General features: G+C 40.2%; 1 protein-coding gene across 3 annotated transcripts in view; it reads left to right on the plus strand.

The window, feature by feature from the left end:
• The window catches only part of ADCY2 (adenylate cyclase 2), a 435,133-nt gene that overhangs the window by 341,970 nt on the left and 65,847 nt on the right, over window positions 1-27,316 (plus strand). For 2 of the 3 annotated variants that reach the window (XM_016952932.4, XM_016952933.4), the window contains 2 exons: window positions 9,171-9,255; window positions 22,949-23,086. In XM_016952932.4, coding sequence (XP_016808421.1) covers window positions 9,171-9,255; window positions 22,949-23,086 — 223 coding nt within the window. The remainder of the gene's footprint in view (window positions 1-9,170; window positions 9,256-22,948; window positions 23,087-27,316) is intronic. The other variant, XM_054684164.2, reaches the window with a different exon arrangement.

Here is a 27,316-nt window from a genome sequence, read left to right on the forward strand (position 1 = left end):
ACCATTACTTTGTCTCACAGTATTTGTTGTTCCCTGGTGTCTTAGTCCATTTGGACTTCTCTAACAAAGGACCATAGACTGTGTAGCTTAGGAGCAATAGAAATTTAGAAGCCATGGTTCCAGAAGCCAAAGTCTGACATCAGGGTGCCAGCATGGGTGGGATCGGGTGAGGGCTCCCTTTCAGGTTGCAGACTACTGTCTTCTCCTTGTATCCTCACATGGCAGAAAGAAATAGTTCTGCAGCCAATTCTCATAAGGGCACTAATGCCATTCATGAGGTCTCCACCTTCATGACCCAGTCACCTCCCAAAGGCCCCATTTCCCTAATACCATCACACTGGGGGTTAGGAATTCAACAGATGGATTTTGGGAGACAGAAGCATTAAGCCCATAAGAACTCAGATGGAAGAGAGGTCCATCTGAACATAAATGCCAGTATGCCACAGACTAGAATACTGAAGAGCCTGAAGTTGAGCATATTGGTGAGAGTTTGAGCCACCCCAAGTCTGAATCTCAGGTTGTCACATACTTTTCTATATGCAAGACCATATCACCTACAAATTAAGATAGTTTTACTTCTTCTTTTACAATCTGATGCCTTTCATATTATTTTCCTGCCCAATTTCCCTGGTTAAAGCCTCCAGTACAAAGTTAAATAGAAGTAGCCACAGCACACATCCTTTCTTATTCAATCTGAAGAGAAAAGCATTCAGCCTTTCACCATTAAGTATGATGTTAGCTGTGAGTTTCTCATGGTGACCTTTTATCAAGATAAGGAAATTCCATTTTATTAATAGTTTGTTGAGTGTTTTCATTGTGAAATAGTTTGGATTTTCTCAAATCCATTTTCTGCAGCTATTGAGATGATAATGTGTTTTTTCTTCTATTCTATTAATGTGATCTATTAATAGGTTGACTGATATTCAGATATTAAAGCAACCTTACATTTCTTGGGTAAACCCCACTTGGTATTGATATACAAACCTTTTTACTTGTGGCTGGATTCAATTGACTAATATTTTGTTAAGGATTTTTGTATCCACATTCATAAGAGATACTGATTTCTACTTTTTTTTGTGATGTCTTTGGTATTGGTGTCAGGGTGATACTGGCTTCAGAAGGAGTTAAGAACTGTTCCCTTCCCTTCCATTTTATGGAATAGTTTGTAAAAAATGGATATGAATTCTTCTTTCAAAGTTTTGGGCCAGGCATGCTAGCTCACACCTGTAATCCCAGCACTTTGAGAGGCAGAGGCAGGTGGATTGCTTGAGCTCAGGAGTTTGAGATCAGCCTGGACAACATGGCAAAGCCCCTGGGCAAAGGGGCAAAACCCCCTCTCTACCAAAAATACAAAAATTGGCCAGACATGGCAGCACAGGCCTATTGGTCCCAGCTACTTGGTAGGCTGAGGCAGGAGGATGGCTGTAGCCCGGGAAGTAGAGGCTGCAGTGAGCTGTGATTGCACCACTGCACTCTTGCTTGGGTGACAGAGCAAGACTCTGTCTCAAAAAAAAATTAAAAATGAAATGAAAGTTTGGGAAAATTTATCAGTGAAGCCATCTGCACATGAATTTTTCTTTGTAAGTAGATTTTTTTAATTACTAAGTTAATCTCTTTACTTTTTATAGGTAAGCCTATTTATATTTTTCATTTCTTCTTTAGTCAGTTTTGTGTGTCACAACATACTCTTAAGAATGATCATCCCTGCTTAAATGGGCATGTCATATGTTACAGCAAATCACAAACAGATAGTCAGCTCTATTAGTAACACTCTATTCCTTTATCAGCTCTTAATAGATTTTGACATTTGAGGAAGGAGTAAGCAGTGGTCATCAGATACATTCACAAAAAAATGTTAACAACTCTTCTGGGATGCTCTTCACTGTGTCCAGCATATTATTATAAAATAGGAAGAGTCACATTTTAATACCCTTATTGTTTTTTAGGTCTATTTGACCTGACTTCAGAATGTCTCTGTCAACTCTCTTCATGGTGGAATAATTATTCAAAAAAAAAGAAACATTGAAATGCATTTTAGGAAACAAAGGCCTATATAATTCATTGTAGTACAAGAATCCATTATTTAAACTCTGATTCACAAAATAAACCTTATGATTTGTTAGTAGATTAACACATAATTGTCTCTAAATCAGTTGATATGTGTTTAATTGAAGGCCAATATAATTCCATAATCCCTTGTTCCATTTATAAAAAAATTAGAGTATGGCATAACCCAAGGAATATATACATATTTGCTCAATACTTCTAATGATAAATACTTCAAGTAAAAACCTTTTTTTGCTATTTTCAAAAGAAAAAGGAAGGAATTTGGGGAAGTCACTGTTACAGTTCTTCCCTAGGTTTCTACCTAACTATTAATGATATTATAGTGCCCAGAGAAAGCTTTATCTAGTTAATGGATTAGGCTCCAATAAAGAAAACAAATTGTCTTAGGTATTTCCGAAAGGGAATTTAATAAAAAGAAGTATTTACAGAATGAGAGAAAAGCTGATAAACCAAATAGGGGATAGTATACTAGCCATTATATTAGCAACAAAAGAAACCTCCTACCACCTCTAGACTTGTAAGGAAACAGGATAGAGGTGTTGTTAGCAGAAACCCAGGCTCCTGGGCTTTCTTGCAGATGCTAGAACCATGCAAAGCTAGAGCTAGAAGAACGTAAGGTGTTGTCTGACAAGGATCTGGAATTTTAGAAAAGGCAGGAGTTGCAGGCCATTCAGAAAATGGCTGCTAAGTAGAGAGTAAAAGAAATACCCAATCTCTTTCTTTCCATTGCCTTCCAGTCTCCCACCAGTTCTCATCGGCCAAACTAGCTAGAGACATTTGACAAAGAGTCTGTGAAATGAAGTCTCTAAGAGATGGATAGAAATATACTTGAAAGCAAACAAGAAATTACCAACACACTTAGTGACAAATTTTCCTAAATTTGTTAAAATCCATCACTCTCCAAAGGCAAGAATCTCTATGAACATCAAGCAGGATAAATATGAAGGAAACCACATGTGGCATATTATAGTCACACTTCTGGAAACCAGAAAAAAGAAAAACATTAAATGCACCCACAAAAAAAGACATTACATACAAGGGATCAATGACAGAATAAATGGCTGCCTTCTTATCAGAAATGATGGAAAGCAAAAGACACTTGAACATCTTTAAACCACTGATAGGAACATGATGAACCCTGAATTAAACATTCAACTCAAATATTCCTTTTCAAAGTCGAGATGAAATACATTCTGCAAGTAAAAAAAGAGGGAATTCATCACCAGCAAACCTACAAGATATGCTAATGGAAGTTCCTCAAGCTAAAGTGAAATTATGTCAGAAGGAAACAGGAATCTAAGGAAGGAATGGAAAGTATTGGACATGCTTACTTTATGAGAGAGTATAAAAGACAATGTATTTATTTTTCACATCTCTAAAAGACAACAGGTGATCTGATGCAAAAACAATGACATGTGACATATACTGAGAATTCTTATGAGAATGGGATTAAATTGTTGTGTCATGTATTTTTGAAGTGGCACAATATTAATGCCAAATAACTAATGATAAGTTAGGACAGCGTGTATTAAGCCTTGAGCAATCACTAAAAATAAAAGAAGGATAGCTAAAAAGCCAAGAGGAAATGAAAAATACTTTTAAATATTTAATTAATAAAATAATAATGGAAGAACAGAAAAACAAAAATAAATGAGACAAATATAAAACAGATAGTAAAATGGTATGTTTGAAATAGTAGCAACAAATGTGACAGACCACACTATACAAATAAAAGCAATGGGGCAAATAAACAATAGATAGCCAGAGGGTAAGATTAAATTCAAACATTATAAATGGGAAAGGACTAAATACTCCAAAGGAAAGTATGACCAAGCCATATACTCTCTACAAGAGATGCACTTTAAATACAAGTTAGGTAGCTTGAAAGTGAAAGGATGGAAAACGTATCTGATGTAAACAATAAGCACAAGGAGGCTACTATACATATATTAATATCAGACAAAGTAGTTATGAAGGCAAGAAATATTAACAGAGATAAATATAGATAGTGAGTAATGATAAAAAGGTCATTTCACCAGGAGGCATAAAATCATAAAATGTGCTTATACCTAATAACAGATCTATAAAAGACAGATATGAAAGCACTTAACCTACAGTAGACCATAAAAGCATCTTATGCATATCTGACAAAATCAAAGAAAAAAAGAGACAAATCTACGTCACAATTAGATATTTAGTATCTCTTTTCTAGTTATTATTATTATACCAATAGGAATATATAGGAGGTCTGAGCAACATTATCAACTTCCTAAAACTAATTAATGTTTCATAAAACACTAAACTGAATTGAAAAATACTTGTTTACTTAAAGTGCACATGGAACATTAACCTACAAAGATGTTACTTATACTAGGCCATAAAAGCATCTCCATAAATTTGAAAATACAGAAACAAATATGAGGACAAAAAAATCATATAGTCTGACATCTAACCACACTAAAATCAAATTAGAAATCATTAACAATAGAATATTTTAAAATATCCCCAAATATTTTAGTGTTGAACTATATGCTTCTAACCCAGGAGTCAAATATGAAATACAAGCGAAATGTAAAAATGTTTAAATATCAAAACGTAATGTATCAAAATGTGTGGGATTGCAATTAAAGCAGCAATTTAGGGGGGAGTTTGTAGCTTTAAAATGCTTTAAAATTAGAAAAGAGGAAAGAGTTAAAAATCAGTTGTCCAAATTTCGATCTTAGGAAGCAGAAAAAGATGAGCAATTTAGAATCAAGCAATTAGAAAGGCATAAATACTAAAAAGAAGAAATCAATAAAATAGAAAACCATCAGTAGTGAAAATTAATAAAGCCAAAATATGGCTCTTTGAAAAAGACTTTGAAAATTCCTAAACCACTAGCAAGACTGATGAAGAAAGAAAAACAGGGAGAAAATCACAAAGCACCCAAACTAACAATTTAAGGGAAAAAAGAGGACTCACTACAGACTCTATAGATATTAACAGGGTATATATGAAATGCCATAAATTACTTGAGGCCAAACAGATTTACAATTTAGATAAAATGAGTTTCTTGAAAAGACTATTTACCAAAAGCTGAAACAAATAGAAAATTTAACTGTGCATGTATCTATTTATTGAATTTGTTTTAAAAATTTTTCCCACAAAGGAAACTTCACACCCAGATTATTTGTGTGTGAATTCTACCCAACATTTTAAGAAAATAAGATAGAAAGATTGATCAAATATTAACAAATTTTATATTTGTGAATGGATAAAAATGTCTTATTCATGGAAAGAGGCTAAAAGATTGGGGCTACAAACCAAAGGCCAAATCTACACCACGTGTAGGCGATCTAGCCGAAATAAAATGAGAAAGGTTGGAAATAAAGGATATAGAACAGCTATTCCAGGAAACAGCTTATAGAATAAAGGAAATATCAATAATATAAATTCCTGACAATAAAGAATTCAAATGAAAAGTATTCAGCATTAAAAAAAAAGATTTTTATTATGATTCAGGCAACAAAATTTTAAGTCATAAATATTTATGCACTTCAGAGTCTCTTTGAAATAAATAAAGCAGAAAGTGTTAAAATGTTCAAATACATGGACAAACCTACACTCCTAGTTGGAAATGTTAATATATTCTAACATTGACAGATCAAGCAAGCCAGCCCATTAGGGATTTGACTAACTCATAAGGTTCCTTCAATAGTTATATTTAGAGAAACACTTTGTTACCAGCATAAAAAATACATAGAATTTTCAAAAACTCATAAGACATAGAAGTTGAGCATATTTATCACATCCCAGAAGAAAAATAAATTGTCAAAGTGAAATAATAGAGGCCACAATCTCTGATAAAATCAAATGAAATTAGAAATAACAAGAACCAACCAAAAATAATATTCTTGTGGAATTTAAAATTCAGACTTCTGAGTTACTTTTAGTATTAAAAGAAAATGGAAATTGAAAGTATAGGCTTTTTAGAAGAGAGTTATAATGAGTAGCTATGAATTAAAGGCTGTGGGATTTAGCAAAAGCAGTAACTAGTAGAATATTTATGTCCTTAAATGCACTTATTAGAAAATACAAAATATTTTCTAACAAATGACAATCCAAGATAAAGTATATAAGTTTAATTAAGGAAGAAGAAATAAATTTTTTAAAGTTGAATTGGAAACTAATTAATATAGAAAGAAAGAACAGACCTTAATAATAAACCAAACACTTATTCCTTGAGAAGGTCAACAAAACATGCAAAACCTCACAAATCTGATCTAAAGAAAATAGCATTAAGCATAAGAAATTACAAATATGGAGAGTTTTTAAATTATAAGAAAATATTATATAGAATATTTTACATTTGAAAATCTAAATGAAATAGATAATTTTCTAGGAAAATCATCAAAATTGACTCAAGAAACAGAACCAATAAACATGGCAGAAATGTGACATGTCTATTTCTAAAACAGAACCTGGATCAGGAATACAACTGGGTAGACATAAATCCAGACAACATCACTTAATAGAGGTATAACTTTAGGGAAGTTATAGAGGTATAACTTAGGCAAGTTCCTCAACTTCCCGGTGTATCAGTTTCTCTGGAAAAATGAGGTAATAATACTAACTACTATATAGGATTATTGTGAGGATAAAGTGAACTATATATGTACATATATACATAGCACTTGACACATAGTGAATACTCTATAGATTTTAGGATGTAGCATCACCACCACCACCATCACCACACCACTACCATCACCACCACCATTATCCCCATCACCATCCCTATCACCATCACCATCACCATCCCTATCACCATCACCATCACCATCATCACCATCACCATCATTATCACCATCATCATCACCATCACCATCCTCATTATCATCATCATCATCATCACCATCACCGTCACCATCATCACCATAACCATCTCTATCACCATCACTATCATCATCACCATCACAATCTCAATCAGCATCACCATCATCATCACCATCATCACCATCACCATCCTCATTATCATCATCATCACCATCATCATCACCATCACCATAACCATCCCTATCACCATCACCATCATCACCAACACCATCACCTATCATCACCTTCATCACCATCACCATCCTCATCCTCATCATCACCATCACCATCATCATCCCCATAACCATCCCTATCACCATCACCATCACCATCCCTATCACTGTCACCATACCATCATCATCCCTATCACCATCACCCATAATCATCATTACCATCACCATCATCACCATCCTCATCATCGTCATCACCATCACCATCCCTATCAATATCACCATCACTATCCCTGTCACCATCACTGTATCACCTGTTATCATCATCACCATCATTACCATCACCGTCATTATTATCATCATCATCATCAGATAATTTTATACTTGAGTTTTATCAAACCTCCAAGAAGATATCGTTCATTCAGTATTTAAACAGTTTGGGGCCTAAAAAAAAAGACGAAATGTTGTTTCTAAACTCAGCCTTATGAATCTGGCATTACCTTGACACCGAGAAAAAGCTAGGAGAGCATAGTGCCCAAAAAAAAAAAAAAAAAAACCTGTCAGAGCTCCTTCGTAAAACAGAAGAGAAGATAGCAAATCAAAGCTCAGCAGATGAATCACTGTGGTCCCCTTTAGTCATGAGGATAATGGCAAGCGCCCTCCATAGCTCTGAGATGTGGGCTGGCACTCCTCCCGCTGCTGCAGGATCACATCTTACTCATCTTTGTGTCAGAACAGCCTAGCATGAGCCCAGCCCATGAGACTAGTCAACCATCTAGGTGTACTTGGTATATACACACCCTCCTGCAGAGTCTTATCATCACTTGTAAAATCTGAACAAGTATTATTATCAGGCCAGGTGTTTGAAAGCATTGTGAGTCATGTCTAGGACATGACTCAGTGCCCGAAAGTCATTGATTGGGTCAGGTCCAATTGTTGGTTTGAACTCAAGTTTTTGTAGATGTTGTTTGATGTGTGTCCCTGTAGTCATCCCTCTTAATGGAGTAGGTATCTGAGATAAAGAGTTGAGGGTGGCTTCTCATCATGACAGCATCAGGAGCTTTACTCAGGGCACTAACTGCTCAATTTGTTTCTCTTTCTGTGGGACTCACAGGAGTGCACCTGCAGGAGGATGTCAGCTTGTGGCTGGCTTATATCTGGTTCTTCCATCCCATACGTTGTTTCTAGATGTTACTCCTCTTCTTAGCCAAATCCTCTGTTTCTTCTCTGTCTCTAGCCAACCTCATTGGCATGAGGTTCCATTTTGGTCTCAGACACCATCCAGCCTCTCCTTGGATGTTCCATTTGCATTTCATCTTTGATGATTCACTGTGCTTCAGTCCTTTTTATACCTCTGAAACTTCTATCCTTGGATTAAACTAAGTTTTAAAAGGCTTTGAATTATTTAATTATTTAAGGGACCTTTCGGATATGTATACAATTCTTATAAGTAAGCCTGTAATCTGTCAGTAGCAGGATTTGCAACTCGGTAGGCATGTTTTTCACATGATCATGGGATGCTTTTGAGTTCATTGGCTCACTCAAGCATGTAAAAAGCCTCGCTACACATTTTGCTGCATCTATGTTGAACAAAATAGGTTGAATCCGGTTTCATGAGATTAGGGAGGGTGAGGACTCAATGTCTCCTGGGTCAACAGGAACAAGGGTGGAACTTGAGGACTTCCAGGCTATCAAGGTGAGGCTGTCCTTAAGGCGGCAGCTGCCAGGATCTCACTGGCAGTGAACAGGCCACCGAGATGGGGGATGTGGCCAAGTGCCACATGAAACTGCCAGGAACATGGGCGAGTCATTTAAAAAGATTCTTTATCCTTCATAAAGAACTGATGCTTCTGAGGCAGTTTTATTGAGTCAGAATAAGTTAATTGGCCATCGCTGTGTGGACCCTTTTCTATGGACATGTATGTGGCATTTTAGCTCCATTTTTATTTCTCAAAAATTTAGTGAGGATTGCAGTCTGCATTTAATAAAGTCCTCGTTAACCCAAAAGTATTACTGGTAGCTTTCCAGAATGAGAGAAACGATCTCCACCCTGACTTGCTGCTTTTTGTTTCCCGGTAGAACGTCCGTCCTGGGCATCTCCTTTGGGGCTGCGTTTCTCTTGCTGGCCTTCATCCTCTTCGTCTGCTTTGCTGGACAGCTTCTGGTAGGTATTCAAATGTGGCGCTTCTTTGAAAAGTATGCTCATTTCATGAAAGCTGATTTCTTGCCTAAAGCTTTCCAAAACAAGGAGCTTATTGCTTTACCACTTCAAGAACTCCAGATCCCAGTTAAGGAAACACACACCCTTCAGGTCTATAACCAAGAATATAGACTGGGACCCCTCATGCACAACCAAGACACGAATACGAAGATGATTCAAAACGTTCGATGTCACATCAGAAGTTGCATTCTTGCTTATTTGGTGTCAATATATTTTTATCATTTCCTTTAAGTTTTCAGAGTATTTATAGCAGCAAATGCAAGTATAATATGAGGCTTTCAGTGTACAGGAGGATTAAAACTAACACAGGAGCAGAAAACCAAACACTGCCTGTCCTCACTCATAAGTGGGAGTTGAACAATGAGGACACATGGACACAGGGAGGGGAACATCACACACTGGGGCCTGTTGGAGGGTGGGGGAAAAGGGGAGGGATAGCATTAGGACAAATACCTAATGCATGCGGGGCATAAAACCTAGATGATGGGTTCATAGGTGCAGCAAACCACCATGGCACATGTATGCCTATGTAACAAACCTGCACATTCAGCACCTGTATCCCAGAACTTAAAGTAAAATTAAAAAAAAAAAGTAAACCTAATACATTGCTACATCCACTTTCAAGCTATAAAATGTTGGAGTAGTTGAAGAAAGCATATGTTAAAATATCTTTTATTAGTGTTTAATTTAAGCCAATCAGGTTTAAATGCTAGTTCTGGATATACAGATTAAATCTAAAATTGAAAGTCTAAAGCAAGTGTTGCTAGCTGGCCATGAGTCTATGAGAGCATCGTAAGGATGCAAACAATGGGATAGAAGGCCCTGAAGATAAGCCACTGTTTTGTTTTGTTCAATGGAGATGAGCTGGGACAGAGAGGCCACTCTGAGCTTCTCAGCAGCTCTCTTCCTTGCCCCCATGGGCATTCTCAAGAGAAGCTTCAGAGATTTTTTTAATAAAAATTTTTACATGATAATTAATAACCTATTATAAAAAATAAATAGAAATGTTCTTTAAAATATTTTTCAATGGATGCATTTTATATGAGTTCTGCAGTTACAGACTACAGTCTAGATATTTTCACATTGTCAAAATTATGATTTCTTCTGCTGGTTAGACTGTAACAACGCATTTAGATGACACCGCCAAGGAAGCCTCCTGAGGTTTGTGGCCTGTCTGTTACCTCTCAGGAGTATTGTGGCTTCTATGAAAGATTTTTTCTCATTCTGCATGCGTTTATAGTTTGCATCTGTGGCTTTATTGCAATGTTGTTTTGCTTTTCATAAAACACACTACTACTGCTAGCAACAACATCAGGACAGCGCGATAGTGGCCTCTTAGAACCCTCGTCCTCCCTTCAAAAGCTCTGAAAAGCGGCAGTCCTGACCCCCACGCTGTCCGTTGCATTCCAGTCTGATGTGCTGAAAGGCTTTGGCCAAGGGTGGTTAAGATTCCAAAGCTTGTCTCTGCCTTTCCGCAGTCGACTGTAAGCACTTTGTCCTCTGTGCCTTATACCTTTGCAAACTTGTGTGGATTTTGTTTACTGTTTGATAGTTTAGATGTTTCAAATTGTATTGAAAGCTCTTCCAAAAATGGGACTGTGGCTTCTGCTTTACCCAAATGCACACATAGCATCTCGATTCTCTGAAACCCCCTGAAGACATTGTGGGTTGTATAGAGGAGGGAAGACCCTTGGTTAATATGAATCCACTCCGAAAGGCCCTGATGGAACTCTTTGGCAAAGTTTGAAAACACTTATTGTAGAAAGAAGCCTGGTTTTCTGTGTTGCCGGAATCATCCCTCAGGTGGAAAGGCACACAGGCTCCCCTGCTCTCTTCCTTGCCCCCACAAATCTCCTGAAGCCCATTTCTCAGGTTTCCAAAACAGGAACCATCATTGGTGGTTCCATTGGAAATCCCAACCTAGTTCTAATTAAGTCAGTTCAGATCATTGTGACTAACTAGCCATATTTATCATTTTCTATCCCAGGGAATCTGGTCTTGGATATGGGGGCATGTGGTATATTTAGGGTATCAAGCTGACTTTTTTTCATTCTACTGTCTAAGTTGTTATATTAAAGAAACATAGAGCTGGGGGCAGAAAAAAATATCTCAGCAACAACTGTGCTGCGTCTGTGGGAAAGCATTGCTCCTCTCTGGTGCCTCCCTTTCAGCCTCGCTGGAATCCCACCCTCTGCTGCCCCTCTCATAGCTCCTCCTGTGGCCAGCCTGAGGCCCCGGTAAGCTGTCAAGGTGACACCCACAGCTCCTCCTGCCCTCCCATCCCTGGAGCTTCCCAGGACCCTGGCCTCCACAGGCCACATGCTAGGAAGTTCTTTTTGACTCCGTGGTATCACAAAGGGAAGATTTCAATGCTACAAATGCATTGGTGCTTACCTCCTCCTCACAAGAAGCCTGGATGGTGTCAAAGTGCCCAGGAAGCCTAGACGTGGCGACACTTGGTCCTCCTAAACTTGATTCCATAAGATCCGTGAATGAGGCTCCCCCTAGTGGCCAGCTGCAATTCCTCCTCCTTGGATGTAATCCATGAAAAAAATCAAGAAGGAATTCTTTTCACTTTAATAAAAAGTCCTTTTTTACTGTTTAAACCATTCTTTAAGGATTTTTTTAATTTGCAACATCAAATATATTGGTGTACAGCCAATTTAAGAAGGCTTAAGTGTACTCTGCACTCTGCCATCCAAATTCAGTCAAAAACTGCTCATCACAAATATTCCGCAGTGGTCACGGAGAAACATTGTCTCTTCCTAAGTGCTCATTCCCTGGCTTCTTAATAGCTTCCCATTTGTGTAAGGTTTTATAATGATTTGCATTTATTATGAATTAAATACTGAGTTTATTAAAGAGTACTTAATACCCGAAACTTACCTTCTATTAACATATGGTAACTTTCTGAAAACTTCGATGCCAAAGGCAGTATTTGTGCTCTAATACCAGCTTTCAGTTCTCCGTATGAAGAACTAACATAAAATGTAATACTTCATAAAGGAAGCTGAAGAGAGGTCAGCCTGGCTAATGTTTTCTTCCAAGAGCTTTGCCTCTGTCATTCTCTGTTGCACAAAAAGCGTAATGCCAATAAATCAAATTGATTGCTTGTTTTACAACTGGCCTTGATAAAAAGGTAGAAAAATATCGAAATAGGCCAAAAAAAAAGGGTGATAATGATGAATTGCAGATTTTTTCCTGTTGATAGAAAAATCGTACAGGTATTTGTTCAGTGACATGTTCTCAAACACATGGCAGGCATATCTTTTCTGTGATCATTATTTCTGTGAGAAGCCCAGCCCTTGCCTCCATCGGCCCCTTCACTCCCACCCGAGGCACGCCCCATGCTGGCTCCCTGCTACCCCCACATTGCCCAGGTCTCAGTTCTTGTGCACGTGGGTGGGCCCAGCCACCGGGCACCTTCCAAGAAACCTTGAAACTGCACCAACTCCTGCACCAAGCCCTTCTTTTTACACCGTGGGACTGACAATCTGTGTCACGTAGCTTAACCTCCATCATATAAGATCTCACTGAGACCTCTAAATTGTTTCTGTTTCCCCTTGAATATATAGAGTTCCTTGTACTGTAGCGTTTTTATGGGGTCCTTTCTTACTTTCTCCTCTCATCCGGCTCTGGTTAGCACTCCCTCATCTCATGGAGGCCAACCTTTCTCAAGCCGAGTTAGGTGTCCCCTGCAGAACCTTCTCCAGATGTCCCAGCATGGGGACAGGCTCTATGTGTCAATGATCACGTGGATGAGAGAAGGAATGTGAGTCAGTGGCCTTCATCACGCTGCGTCAAAACGCCTTGTTCACATATGCCGTGATTCCTTGACTCTGACATGCCTCCAGCTGTCTCCTCGGTTGGAAATTATCGTCTAACTTTCATAATCCAACTCTGAAGAGCCCGCCTTTGCACCACCAACTCCTCTCCTGCTGACTGGCCGGGATTCCCATTTTGCGTTATTACTTTTATTCTTGTGGATGGAAAGATCTTCAGTGAGTTCACTGCAGCCCTGTTTTGTTCATTGTACTACTTCGGGCACTTGAAAAACACAAGATAAATATTTAATATCAATCTGCTTGAAGGAATGTTGGGTTGCACCCAAGTGCAGTTTCCTGGTACCACTGCTCAGAAAACGTTCCACCCCCATTCTCACCCCAACTGGACTCCTTCCGAACTCGAAGCTCTGAATCCAGCTCACAGTCATGGCGTCCTGCTCCGCATTCTGGCGGGTTCCCAGCCTCTGCATCTGGGCCTGGCATCCTGATGTTCTCACTTGTTGGATCTCCTTAGACACCTCTGCCTCAGGTGCCTTCCTAGGCCCATATAGCAGCCCCTTCATCTCACCATTGCCAGCTATTCTCAGGCAGAGAAATATGTGCCCTAGCGGACCTTCTCCAGATGCCTTAGCAGGAGGGTGGGTTCTATGTGTAAAGGAATGTGTGGGTGAGAGAAGGGATGGTGAGTCGGTGGCCTTCGTCACACTGCATTGAAATTTCTTGCTCACATTCACCATGATTCCTTGACTCTGAAATGCTTTCTACATCGGATGCTATTTAGCATTTCAGAATTTAAAACTCAAGAGGTGAGAGGGAACCTAGAGATAACCTCATCCAGCCTCTAATTCTGTGGATGGGGGACCAAGGACTCCAAAGGTGCCATCCACTTAAGTGAGTTTTTATTTCCAATTATTTAAAATAAACATTTCCCCCCACCCTCCAACACACACACACACGCACACACACACACACACACACACAATGCTGAAGAAGCTGTAATCAGGCTTCTTGAGGATGCAAATGGAGGCTTTGGAGTAGAATCAGGAATGCAATGACTATGAGGTCTGCAAAGGCTTCCTATCCTTGGGTAAGAACCTTTGGAATAAATCCAAACTATTTATGATGGGCAAGATCCCAATGAGTGGTTCTGATTCCAGCCTCATCATAGTTTATAAGTAGTAAATGTTATATTAAAAATACCTACTTACTCTGCTAGGCACTTAGCTTCTACTGGCTCATTTATGGTCACAAGGGCCCTTGGAGGTAATATCCATTTGACAGTTTAATAGAATGGGGGCTCACAGATGCTACATAACTTGCCTTCCCAGTGGTATATAGCAAGTAGGTGTTGGAACCAGAATTGGAATCAAGCCTTGGAACCTTATAGTAGAAGCAGGTTGCAGAGGGTGCCAGGCTGTGTGTGGGGTGAGTCACAGGCAGACGGTGCCCAGCACTAGGCAGGGATGCCCATGTTCATGGACATGGACCAGCATGGCACCAAAGTTGCCTTGTGACTACTCAGCACCCATTGATCAAAATCACATTGGTAAGTCATGGTAACCTCACATAGTACCTATTCCTATTCTTCTCTACTCTAGTTTCCTAAAGTATGTTTTTCAGCTGTTGGTCCCATTTATTTAAAACTAGGTTCTGGGCAAAGTGTAAATTCATCTTAAAAGACATTTGATAATTTTTTTAAGTTAATTTATAATTGTATTTAGATTAAAGTAATCTAGTAAGAAAGTACTCAGTATTATAATAATACTTTACAAAATGTTTTATACATATAATAGTCCTTCAAAGTATTTTCAGACATTATTTTATTTGATAATGAAAATAATCCATTTTATCTAGGCAGAAGCTAAGACTAGAATAAGAGATTCAAGTTCACATTTTCATTACAATTAGCAATTAAAAATAGTACTAGTTGTCATTGTAGCAGTAATAGTAATAAGTGCACATTCACAGTCAGATTTAACTTTCTAAACTACCTGAGGCAGACTTACCTTTCTATGATAAATACAAGAGAGTGACTCTAACCAAAAATTCCACCAAACAAACCAACCCCCAAAACACCTTTAGAACGCATATGCTGGATACGGCAAATGAAAATGCCAGAAAATATCAGAAGAAATTTTTCTCTCAGTGTTGTTACCTTGTGCTTTCGATAGCAGAGATAATACGATGCCAGCCCACCAACGTTCTTCCAGGCAGAGATAAAAGCGCAAATAGAGAGGTCGCCTCGGGAAAGGGAAAGTAGGTCACACAGCTAATAGAAAAGCTTTCTACCCCACAGCAGTGTTTTTCCCTTGAAGTCTGTTTTCTTTCCTGTCAATATCCCTCCACCATATTTTATTTTTGGTTAGTATTTGCCTGGTGTTCCTTGTTCCATCTTTCTACTTTCAGCTTTTCCTTGTCAATGAAAAGGATATAGGTTTTAGGTGTGTCTCTGGTGAACAGCATGTAGCTCTATGTCCTTTTCTCTGATCCAAACATCTCTCTCTCTTATTTGACAAGTGTGATCCATTTACCTGTATTATAATTATTACTAAAATCTTTTAAAACCCAATTTGTATCTTTTTTGCTTCTACTTGTTTTTCCTTCTTTTCTGCCTTCTTTTGGACTCCTGGAGTTTATTCTCTTTTATTCTCTCTAGTGACTTGGAACTTATATACTCTAGTTTGTTTTTTCAGTTATTACCTTAAAACCCGTAACATGTACACATGATTAACAAAGTATATTATTAATAGTATCTCCACTTTCTTGTTGAACAATACAGGGACCATGCTCTGAGTCTGGTAATTTTTCTCATCTTCCATACTAGCATGGTTTAAATTTTTCTAAACTTAAACTGCTCAAATTATTCAATGTTTATTCCTGTTTTTATTAAACAATGTATTTGTTTACTATTTTTTCCAAATACCATTCCACCTTTCTGGACTCAGTTTCCATATTACTAAAATGCTTCCTTTTATAATCCTTCCCATGAGGGTTTGTATATAATATACCCACTCAGATTTTGTATTTTAAAAAGTCTTTATCTTTTCCCCATTGTGATTATTTATAATTTTTTCTAACATTCTAAAAACAGGATTCCATAATTTCCTGGCCTCTGTGGGAATGAGATTAACTCTCCTGTCCATCTAACTGTTGTAGACACTTGGTCCCTTGTCTCAGTGGGAGTTTTTGTAGGATTTGCTCTTTGTATCATGGGCAGTAGATTCCATGTGTCAAAATGCAGCCTGACTTTTATTTTTGAGACTCAGCTGTGTATTCTCAACCACAGACCTCATAATCCGCTCTAGGTCTGCAACGTCATTGTCCAGTATCTCCTTGTGTTTTGTCTCTTCCCTGGTCTTTCTGTTCTGCTTTGTTCAAACTTTTATCAGAGGTATGTTGAATCTCTTCATCATATCCTCTGTGTCTCAGTCTCTTTTTCCTATTTTCCACTTCTTTATCTTTCTATGCTATTTTGTGGTTTATTTCCTGAGATGTTTCATAGCCTCTCCCATTCACGGGCAGTTCATCCAGTTCCTCAATAACCATTTAGTTTTTAATTTCAATATCTACATTTTCATCTCTAGAAAGTTTATGTGGCTCATTTTAAAAAATACTCGTTATTTTTCCTTAACAACTCACTCATTCATATGGATTATAATCCCTCTTTTGTTACTTTAATCTTAATTTAGAAGCTATTTCAGGTTGTTGTCGTATCTGCAGATCTCGTGGTGCTAATTTGACTACCTCTAATGTCTTTTGATTCTTCCTCATACGGTCCATTGCCTTAGGTACTTTATAATTTGGTTTTTATTGTGAGGTTATGTTCAGGAGGAACTGCCCCGGCCCCCAGATGGGACATCCCTGCACACTGTAGTCTAAAGTATCATTTACCAGCAGTGTCATTCTTGCTTCTGCCATAGCCCCAAGGATTTTCTCTGGTTTTGACCTAATTAACAACCCTTCAATTTGGAATTCTTATTATGAATCAGGTAATGTAATTTCAAACCCAACACTTTAGGGTTTGGATTGATCCTTGGAAGCTTATTGATACTTCCCTGAGCTAGTGAATGGGGCTCTTCTAGACTTCTTTGTACAGAAGGAATAGCAGTTTGAGGCTCTGGATTTTATTCAAGAGTCTTAGTTGCAGCTGCCCACGTTTGGCTGGCCCAAGGAAATATCTTCTTTTCCCTATGGGTGTTAAAAGCTCATCCCCTCAGTGCCATAGCCTGAGTCCTGATCCAGGACACCCCTGGACCCACCCCACAGCCTCAGTTCCTTTATCCCTGAGCTCTCTCTTTGTTTCTGTGCCCTGGTAATTTCCCTTTGAGTCCATCATTAAAAGTAGTAAACAGAATCAGCACGTATTTGATGAGTTCCTACCATTTAACAAACACTATACTGGCCTCTGGGAAAACAGAGACAAGTGCAATATGGTCACTGTCCTCAACCACCTCTGCATTTGGCCAGAGACAAGCATGTCAGCAAAAATGATGCAATGTGGTACCCAGTGGAGCAACAGTGCAGGGATGTGGCTCACCCAGGGCGAAAAGAAGAAACAGGTTGATTTTGTAAAATATGATTGATTGGCATAAAGAAGTCTTCCTATGGGAAATTAAAGGACAATTAAATAATCAAAGTACACATCACAGTCTTTGTGACATTAAATGTTACAAGTAATTATTGCTTCGGCTTATTCCTGCCATTCAGAATGACGGTCCTCAGCTAATTAAAATGCCAAAGTAGATGTTCCTTTAGGCAAATACACAAAAGTACATGTTTATATGAAACATGAAACCACTGTATTTTCCAAGCAAGATTTTTAAGATGGATTTCGTTTTTCTAATAATAAAAGTTTGCTTCTCAGCCACTCCGATATCTTTATAACTTTTCTGGATTTTTTTTTTTCATTTTGTTAAGTTCACTTAATATGAGCTTCTACTTCTCTTCAAGTGTCTCATCTTATTGTTAAAATGGAAACTAATGAAACTGTAAATGAAGTCTACTTTTATAATGATTAAGTTAAATTATGAAGAATTAATTTTAGAGTGAAAAATTTAGATTTAACTTAATTTGAGAGACTACCAGTTGTTTCCATTGCAAGTGGATCAAAACAAGGGAAGAAAAAAAAAGGAAAGAGAGAGGGAAGGAAGAGAAGCTGGCTGATATTTTTGGTGGAGCATGTATGAACATTTTGTTTTTCTGAGGAAGATCTGCATGTACTGGATTAAGAACATTGGGATTCATCCCACGTTTTTCCTACCACACCCCACTGCTCGTTGTCCCCATCATCAATTCTATGATAGGATTTTCCTTTTTTTTTTTTTTTTTTTTTCTGAGACACAGTCTTGCTCTGTCACTCAGGCTGGAGTACAGTAGTGCAATCTTAGCTCACTGCAACCTCTGCCTCCCGGGTTCAAGCAGTTTTCCTGCTTCAGCCTCCTTAGTAGCTGGGATTACAGGCACCCGCCACCACACCCAGCTAACTTTTGTCTTTTTAGTAGAGACAGGGTTTCACCATGTTGGCCAGGATAGTCTCAAATTCCTGACCTCATGATCTGCTCATCTCAGCCTCCCAAAGTGCTGGGATTACAGGCGTGAGCCACCGTGCCTGGCTAGGATTTTCCTCTATATTTCTTCTTTTATTACATCTCCCACTGCATTTAGTACCAATCCCTTGTTTGTTAATGGATGAATGTGATATTCACATCCAAGTGCATTTCTAGAAGGTACATGGTGAGCTCACTGTAAGGAAGAGCCGATCATGGGGTTCAGTGAGATGATCAAGTAAGGGAGGAAACAGATGTGGCTGAAATTATGCCAGGAGTTAAACCAAAGATCAAAGCAAATGACTCCACTCACTGGGCTCACAGCAGGCATTTTCTCATTTTCAGTTGAATAGTATCTTCCAAATAAAGGCCAAAATATTTTTTGAGATGTTGTCATTTATAACATTTAATTAGGATGGTCGGAATTTTGATAAACATTTTTCCACCAGGGCCTTTAATACTTAATCAAAAACAGGATAAACTGAAGCCAATGATCATATCAAGAGCCAAGTTGTAATTTTTCTACAGAGCTACACACTGAATCAAGGGTCTCCATTTTTCTTAATCAGGTTCCTTCCATTTTAGGATCTTAGTCTTGTTTCTCTTCTTATCCCCATGATTGGTTTCTTCTGCTCCCCCCACCAGCTTGATCCTCCACTTCCTCTTTCGTCCCTGTCATTGCAACTGTCACCTCTCTGTTCTCTTCTACTTTCTTGTCCTTGCCAGCAGCAATGCCTACCAATTTTTACACTTCAGAACAGGTTTACTTACCTTGTCACTGCTTGGTGACAAGGAAAGATACCGCCTGTCTCCCTGACCTCTGGAACAACACATTTGGCATAAGTTTTAAAACAATTGTGAGGGAGAACTTTGAGGTATGCATGGAAAATGCATGGGTGAATAATCGAACCAAGCGCATCCTGAACCTGTTGTGCCAAACCCATGTCTGCCAAACCCCCATGTGTCTAGTAAGTAGCTGCAAGTGCTGCCGATTCGTCATTTTGCCTGGCATGTCACACGAACAGAAAAAAATTCCTGCATATCTGCCCGGGTCTGTTTTAGTAAGTTACTAGCCTATGAGCAGAATATAACATATTCCTATTAGATAGCATATTTGACAAGATTATCACCACGTATTTTTCTAAATCTTCAAACACAGTAACTTGTTTTAATTTTGTAATTTCAAAAATTTGTCTGTGTAATAACTAGCTAATATTTTACCTAATTGACAGTGATATGCAATCTTAGCTAGATGTACATTTTCCCCTGAAGTAATAAACTTTTTAAATGTTCTACTGTTAATATTTTCATTATCATATCTATTGATAATTTCTGTGTACAGAAATTATCATAATTTCACAAATATAAGAGCATTGATTTTAATAATTTCCTCTTAAAGGTACTAATTGTAGTCAATCTGGATGTGAATATATAAATACTGTCTTAATTTGTGAGAATCAAACCAAATGCCATTATCTAATGGAATCTGAGCTAGATGAGCATAATATTTCATTTGAAGCTCCTCTCTTCATATTGTATTATAGGTTGGTGCAAAAGTAGTTGCGGTTTAAAGATAATGGCCAAAAAAAAAAAAAAAAAAAAAAAAAACTCAGCTACTCAGGAGGCTGAGACAGGAGAATCGCTTGAACCCAGGAGGCGGAGGTTGCATTGAACTCCAGCCTGAGTGGTGACAGAGCAAGACTCCGTCTCAGGAAAAAAAAGAAAAGACAAAACAAAACAAAACAAAACCTTCTTCTACGGAACACAGATTTGACTGTGTTTTGTGATATTAGTAGTATTAGAAGTAGCATGCATTAAACAATAATGATAGCCATTCGTGGGTGGATGTTCTCTGGCTACCTGACCCTCTAAGATGCTGCATGTTCAGAGCATTAAGGGACATCTTGCTGCATGACAGATTTCCTGCCATCACCAACCCCTATCCAAACCTGCTCTTCAGTAGAAGCGTCAAGTACAGATCTGGTTCTTCTGTTGCCGGTGATCAGACGCCCTGCAGAGCTGGGCCGAGGGCGCCCCCTGCCGCCAGCCAGCAGTCCAGCTCTGGGCAGCCTGTGCGGCTGAGGGCAGCAGTGGCTCAAGCTCCCTGGTAGGTACTCAGAGAAATGAGACGAGGGCGCAGGAAAATCAGCCCAAGAAGTGAACCCGGAACCTGGTCCTGTGTCTCCCTCAGGGGGGCATGTGCGCTGTACACAAACATTGTTCATCTTTTCCTATCAGGAGCTGGAAGGAAGGAAAAAAAAAAAAACATGGTGGAAAGGAGTAGAGAGGAGGAGATTTTGTTGTTGTTGTTTACATAGATATAAAGGAAATAGGATTTTGGTCACTAAAATGTTTCTAAGAAATATTGTGTTTTCTTCATTGAAATAACAGGAAGAGCTAACACTTGTAAGTCCTGTTGCACGCACCTTCTCTAACTCGTTTAAACCTCTGCAAAGACAGAGGAGGCAGGTACTGTTATTATCCCCGTTTCAGAGAGGAAGAAACTGGGACCCCATTTCAGAGAGGATCATTAATTTGCAGCAAGTTTCCCAGCAGTAGAGGTTTGAAGCTAGGCCATGGTTAATTCTTTACCCTTCTCAACTCCTCTCTCCTGTGTTTAGACGATCATTCAACCGTTGTATCAACATTGAACATACAGCAATGCTTAGGGCAACAATAATTTTAGGAAAAATACAAAAATAAGATGTGAAAGAAGTAGAGAACTGAAAGCGCAGCCTGTTTGTGCTGTTCAGGAATATTCTTTATTTGAATTTGAATTTCACTGATGTCACACCGGCTTCGTTTGCCAATAGGTTAACTTGTTAGTATCGATCAAAGGGCATAATTTATGTTATTCCTTCTTCTGAATTTCTTGAAATCATCACCTTTTTTGTTTCCAAGACATATAGCCTTGGGACCACAGGCCCCTTAGCGTGAAGATAACAATGTCAATCCCTGGAGGACTTTTACTTCCTGCTTGTCATATCAGATAACGTATGCAAATTATGCCCACGCAGCATCTGCATAGGCAGAGTTGATGTCACCCACAGTTCGGTGGAACTCTGTGTACTGCTCCACACTCATACCTGGGAGAATATGGTGAGAATCCTTGGAAAGGTGGCCCTCAAGATGGGTGAGCTTATGCACTGAGACCCCGTGGTGAATGGGGAGCAAATGCTGGCTGTCGTTCCCCAAAGATCTCAATTCCTTCTTGTATCAAAAAAGCTTCCCCAACCCCCTTATGTATAGCAGCATATTCACAACAGCCAAGAGGTGAAGCAACTCAGTGTCCATTTTATGAATGGATATAAAAAAAAGTATAGATCCATACAATGGAGTTTTATTCAGGCTTTAAAATAAAGAAGGAAATCTTGGCATAATGCTACAACGTCATGATCTCTGGTGACATTATGCTGAGAGAAATAAGCCAGTCACAAAAGGAGAACTACTAGATGGTTCCACTTATAGGAGGTCTTAGAATAGTCACAGTCATGGAAACAGGAAGGGGAATGGTGGTTGCCGGGGGCTGGGAGGAGGGAGGAACGGGGAGTTGTTTTTCCATGGGTATAGGGTTTCAATTTGGTAAGACTGAAAATCCTAGAGATGTTACACAACAATGTGAATGTGGTTGTCACTACTGAACTGTACACTTGAAAATGGTTTAAAGGGTACATTTTATATTATGTGTTTCTCAACACCGTTAAACATTGTTTGGAGGGAAAAAAGGAGCTTCTCCGTGTGGGAGAAAACCCCCACAAGACCAGACGAGACCACACAAAGCCGTCATGCCTCGTGCCTGAGATTTTCAGACACCGTATTTGTAAGTTCGGATGCCAAACTAAGTCTGTGGCCTGGGCTGTATTCTTGTAATCTGCTAATGCAGCATTAAAAGGGTTAGGAGATGTGTTGATCGCTTTCCACATAAATCAGCTGAATAAATGATAACTTTCATCATAGCTGTGATCAGAGACCCAAGACATCCCCCAGGGTGATTTAATTAACTGACATTTTTCCTTTGAGAAAGGAATCACTTAAAAACATAATTTCAGGTCTGTTTTAAAAGACATACAAGCACATTGTACCTTTGTCATAGGCATTTAATTTGTTCTCAATTGGTAGCAATGATGCCAACATAATTTTAATAAGGTTTGTGACTTCGTATGGGTCCCCAGGGGAGGATAGAATCTACATGTTTAGTCTATGAACAATGTTGGTGCTTCTCGTGGTTGTAAACATTGTCATCAAGAAACTGGAGAGAAGTCATCAGCTAGCAATGCTTCTCTTTTTCTTTCTCTCTTCTCCTAGCAATGCAGCAAAAAAGCCTCTCCCCTGCTCATGTGGCTTTTGAAGTCCTCGGGCATCATTGCCAACCGCCCCTGGCCACGGATCTCTCTCACGATCATCACCACAGCCATCATATTAATGATGGCTGTGTTCAACATGGTAAGCCCCGGACCACAGCCGTGTTCAACATGGTAAGCCCCACACCATGGCTGTGTTCAACATGCTCAGCCCCGGGGTGAGTCAGGGCTCACAGCAGTCAGGGCGTTCTTCCCTTCTGGGACCTGTTCTGTGGAATTTTGGAAACTTGCGTTTGGCTCCTTTGCAACACCAGTTGCTGCCTATTAAATTTAGCATCTCTTGGCTACAGCAGTCATTTCTCTAAGGAAAGGGGTGCTTTCACAGAGCCACCTTGAGAGACTGGGTGACTCCTTGGAGCAGTTCCCCACTTCCTTGCTCATGGTGGCCCCTCAACAGGCTACAGAAATAACTGCAATGTCTTAAAGATAGTCATGAGGGACAAAGGAACCCTCAAACTAAGGAGAGTGCGGTGTCCTGCCCTGGAGTTTAAATGATGCGACTTCAACCCCTTGCTCCCTGTCTCACCAGCTGCACGACTAGAAAGACGTTTTCATTGAACTCCACAGGCTCCATTTTCACTTCTTTGAAAGTGGGAACCAAGACTTCTCTACCAAGGTGGTTCTAAGGATTCAATGAGCCAATGTTCCCACCACACTTAGGACAGTCCTGGCCATTTTGTAACTATTGAACCAATGGCCACTCTGACTATATCAGTCTCATCAGTGCTGGTTATCTCCCCCACAATAGACACTTGGCTCATCAGGGTGCTTTGAGACACGTCCTTATTGTTCTCACATCAGCAGCAGCAGCTGTAGGAGATCTGATGCTTCCTGTAGTGGAGGCTTCACTCACTGTGGGAAATGCAGAGTGTTAGGAAATGCAGTCCTTGCCTTCCAGGGACCCAAAGCCAGGTTGTGGTGACAGACCATATATTATTTCATAATAATAACATCGTTTTTATAAAGTAGAAAGCATTCATGCAGCAAAATGTAATGTTTATTGTATATAAAGATGTGTCTGGTACGTGCTGCGTGCTCAGACCCCAAAGACAGTTCTCTGCCTTCCAGGAGTAGGAGTAGGAGACAGACAGCTGGGTAACCTCATCATCAAGTCATTCTGAAACGAGGAGGTGAAGGCAGCAACAGAGGCATGAGGGGAAGGGAGAGCAGGGCCTGCTAGATGGAATCCTGGAGGGTGGAAAGGAGTCTGCCACATGGACCTGGAGGAAGTGAGGGGCAAGGGCAGGTGGGTGGAAGGGGAGAAGGAGGGATGTTTGCATCTGGGACAAGAGCAGAAATTCATATTAAGAAGTAGAGAAAAACAAGGCTGAAGAAGTGGATTAGGACCTTGAATGTTTACATGGGGTCATTCCTCCAGGTCACGCTAGAGATCGTAAATTCCTCTCAAACGCCTGCAGATTCAGGTGAGGGTGACGCCACCTGGACCCCAGATGGGCCAAGCACTAGCAGCAGGGGTGGGATGGCCTCTCCATCACTTTGTGTAGCCTAGAAATTGATCTTAGTGACACCTGCAAAGGGGCCTTCAGAGAGAAGCTGTAGCTTGTCCTCCCTGCTGTCTAGAGGTGAATGTGTGCGATTCCCGTAGGTTTTCCTGTGTCATGAGTTTGGGGACAAGTATGCTGGCAGCCCTACCTCACCTGCCTGTGTGTCCCAGCTCCCTCTCAGGAGCTCCCCAAGAAAGAACATGAGGCCAGCCCTGATGTGGGGCTCCCCAGGCATGCGGGCCACTGAAAGGTGCCACCACAGCTACCTCCTCCAGCCACCTGCTCAGCCTCCAGAGCAGCTAGTTCAAAGGCTCGTCTGTTGCTGGGGAAGGAGGGGCTCAGCAGGCAAGTCCATGCAGGCCACAGCCTCCCAGGGCTAAGGCAGGCCCTTGGCTGGCAGTCCCCTGTGGAGAGGTCCTGACAGGCCAGGTCCACCGCTGGAAGCCCTCCTCCTGCCCTTCTGTAAGATGAGCGAGTGGCACAAAGTGGGTGTCCCCTTCTTCCTAGGTGTTTGCATCACCCGAGGCTCATTTTCTGCTGCAGGGATCATAAGGCCTCCCTCTCGGGGAGGAGCCTCCTCTTCTAGGTCTCAGGCGTGCCTGGATGGTGATGTCATTTATTTCCAATTAGGGCTTAATCCAGAGTGAATGGGAAACAGCTGAAGAGGGAAAATGTGCCATGTCTAGACAACAAGCAATTCCCTGGGGTACCACTGGGCTCCAGAAAGATAGAAACGCCAGGGCTCAGGTGGAGACCTGCTCCATTCATCCACCTGAGGCACCCGCTCATAGGAGCCAGACTGGCCAGCCGGGGTATTCTGCCTGAAGAATAGGGTTGGGGGTTGGGGGCGGTGGGGAGTGGTTCTTGCTGTGGTCTCAGAGCTTTCTTCAGGGGGACAGCCTCAGGGTGGGGAACTCAAGATGAGAGATTTAAGACAGGGACAGGAGAGGCTTTCTTGAAAGAGCCTTTCTGCAGACACACCACGAGCCACAAGAATGCCTCAGCTCTCTGCATAGGCAATTTCCTGGATACTGCAAGGATGTGAAGAAATCACAGGGAAGGAACCTGGACAGAGAGAGAGGCAGGCAAGGGGCATTGGCCTGAGATGCCAGAAGCATGAGTGTGTTTTCTAAAATGGGTTTTTCGGGCTCGACTTTGTAACCTGCATTTATGCATTAGTCCTGCTGTTCCAAGATCCAGCTCCCCAGGAAAGCGCACTGCCAAGCACCAAGTGGACTTTGGTAGATGAAAGCTGAGAGAGAGACTGGGTCGTAAGTTGACTCCGTAGCCAAGGGGCTGAGGATGAAAGCACACTTGAAGGGCAGCAGGGTGCACAAGCTAAGGTTCCAATTTACTCAGAACCTTTGGGTGACTGACACATGCCCGTAAAATTAAGCCGCCTCCTGGCCCGTCAGGAGTGTGTTCACCATGCATGCAAGCAAATTGAGCACACTTCCTGAGAGTTGACCTTCACTGGCCAGTAGCAGCACATATGAGTTAGGGGACAATACATTTAACATCATATACACACACATAAGAGTGAGATCATTTTTTCTTTCTCTCTTATTATATAAATTTCAGTTGTGGAACAAGATGTTTTGATATACATATAAATTGTGAAATGATTACTACAGGCAAGCAGTTTAACACATCCATCACCTTCCACATAGCCTCTTCTGTGTGTGATTAGAGAACCTAAAATCTACTCCCTCAGCAAATCTTAAATACAACAGAATATTATTAACCAAGTCCTCCAGCTGTGCATTAGAAATCCAGATGCATTCATCCCACATGACTACAGCTTTGTACCCTTTGACCTATATCTCCCCATTTCCTGGCCTCCCCAACACCTGGTAACCACCATTCTACTCTCTGTTTCTGTGTATTCAGCTTTGTTTTATTCCACGTATGAGATCATGCAGTATTCATTTTTCTGTACCTGGCTTATTTCACTTAGCATAATGTTCTGCATATCCATCTATGTTGTTGCAAATGACAAGATTTTTCTCTTTTTTAAGGCTGAATACTATTCCATTGTGTATGTGTGTGTATCAAAATTTCTTTTTTTTTTTTTTTGAGATGGAGTCTCGCCCTGTCACCCAGGCTGGAGTGCAATGGGGTGATCTTGGCTCACTGCAACCTCTGCTTCCCAGGTTCAAATGATTCTCCTGCCTCAGCCCCCTGAGTAGCTGGGATTTCAGGCACCCGCCACTACACCCACCTAATTTTTGTATTTTTAGTAGAGACGCGGTTTCACCATGCTGGCCAGGCTGGTCTTGAACTCCTTACCACATGATCCACTGCCTCGGCCTCCCAAAGTGCTGGGATTACAGGTGTGGGCCACCATGCCCAGCCCAAAATTTCTTTATCTAATCATCCATCAATAGACAGATTGTTTCCGTATCTTGGGTGTTATGAATAATGCTAGAATGAACTTTGAGGAGGTCTTTGTTTTTTTTCACATGCCCTAGGAAAGTGCCTTCCATTCATTAGTTATTGGATGAAAGAATGAGTGAATGAATAGGTAAGCATACAGCCCTTTAAATAAGAAACCATTTCTTTTCGTAACATCTAGTTTGACCTTATAAAACCAGGATTTATCACCTAATTCTTAAAGACGATATAAATGAGAAACAAATCTGGTTTGGAAGCTAACTCTATTTTGTATAGCATAATTAGTCATGATTGACAGACAGTTCAGTCACTGTCTATAAATGTTTGACAAGCTGATCATTTAAGAGGAGACATTCTTTCAACAGTAGCTACGATCCTTTAGAGAGAGAACACCTGCCTTCAGTAACAGAAAT

This window comes from Pan troglodytes, chromosome 4, assembly GCF_028858775.2.
Source record: "Pan troglodytes isolate AG18354 chromosome 4, NHGRI_mPanTro3-v2.0_pri, whole genome shotgun sequence".
Classification (NCBI taxonomy): Eukaryota; Metazoa; Chordata; class Mammalia; order Primates; family Hominidae; genus Pan; species Pan troglodytes.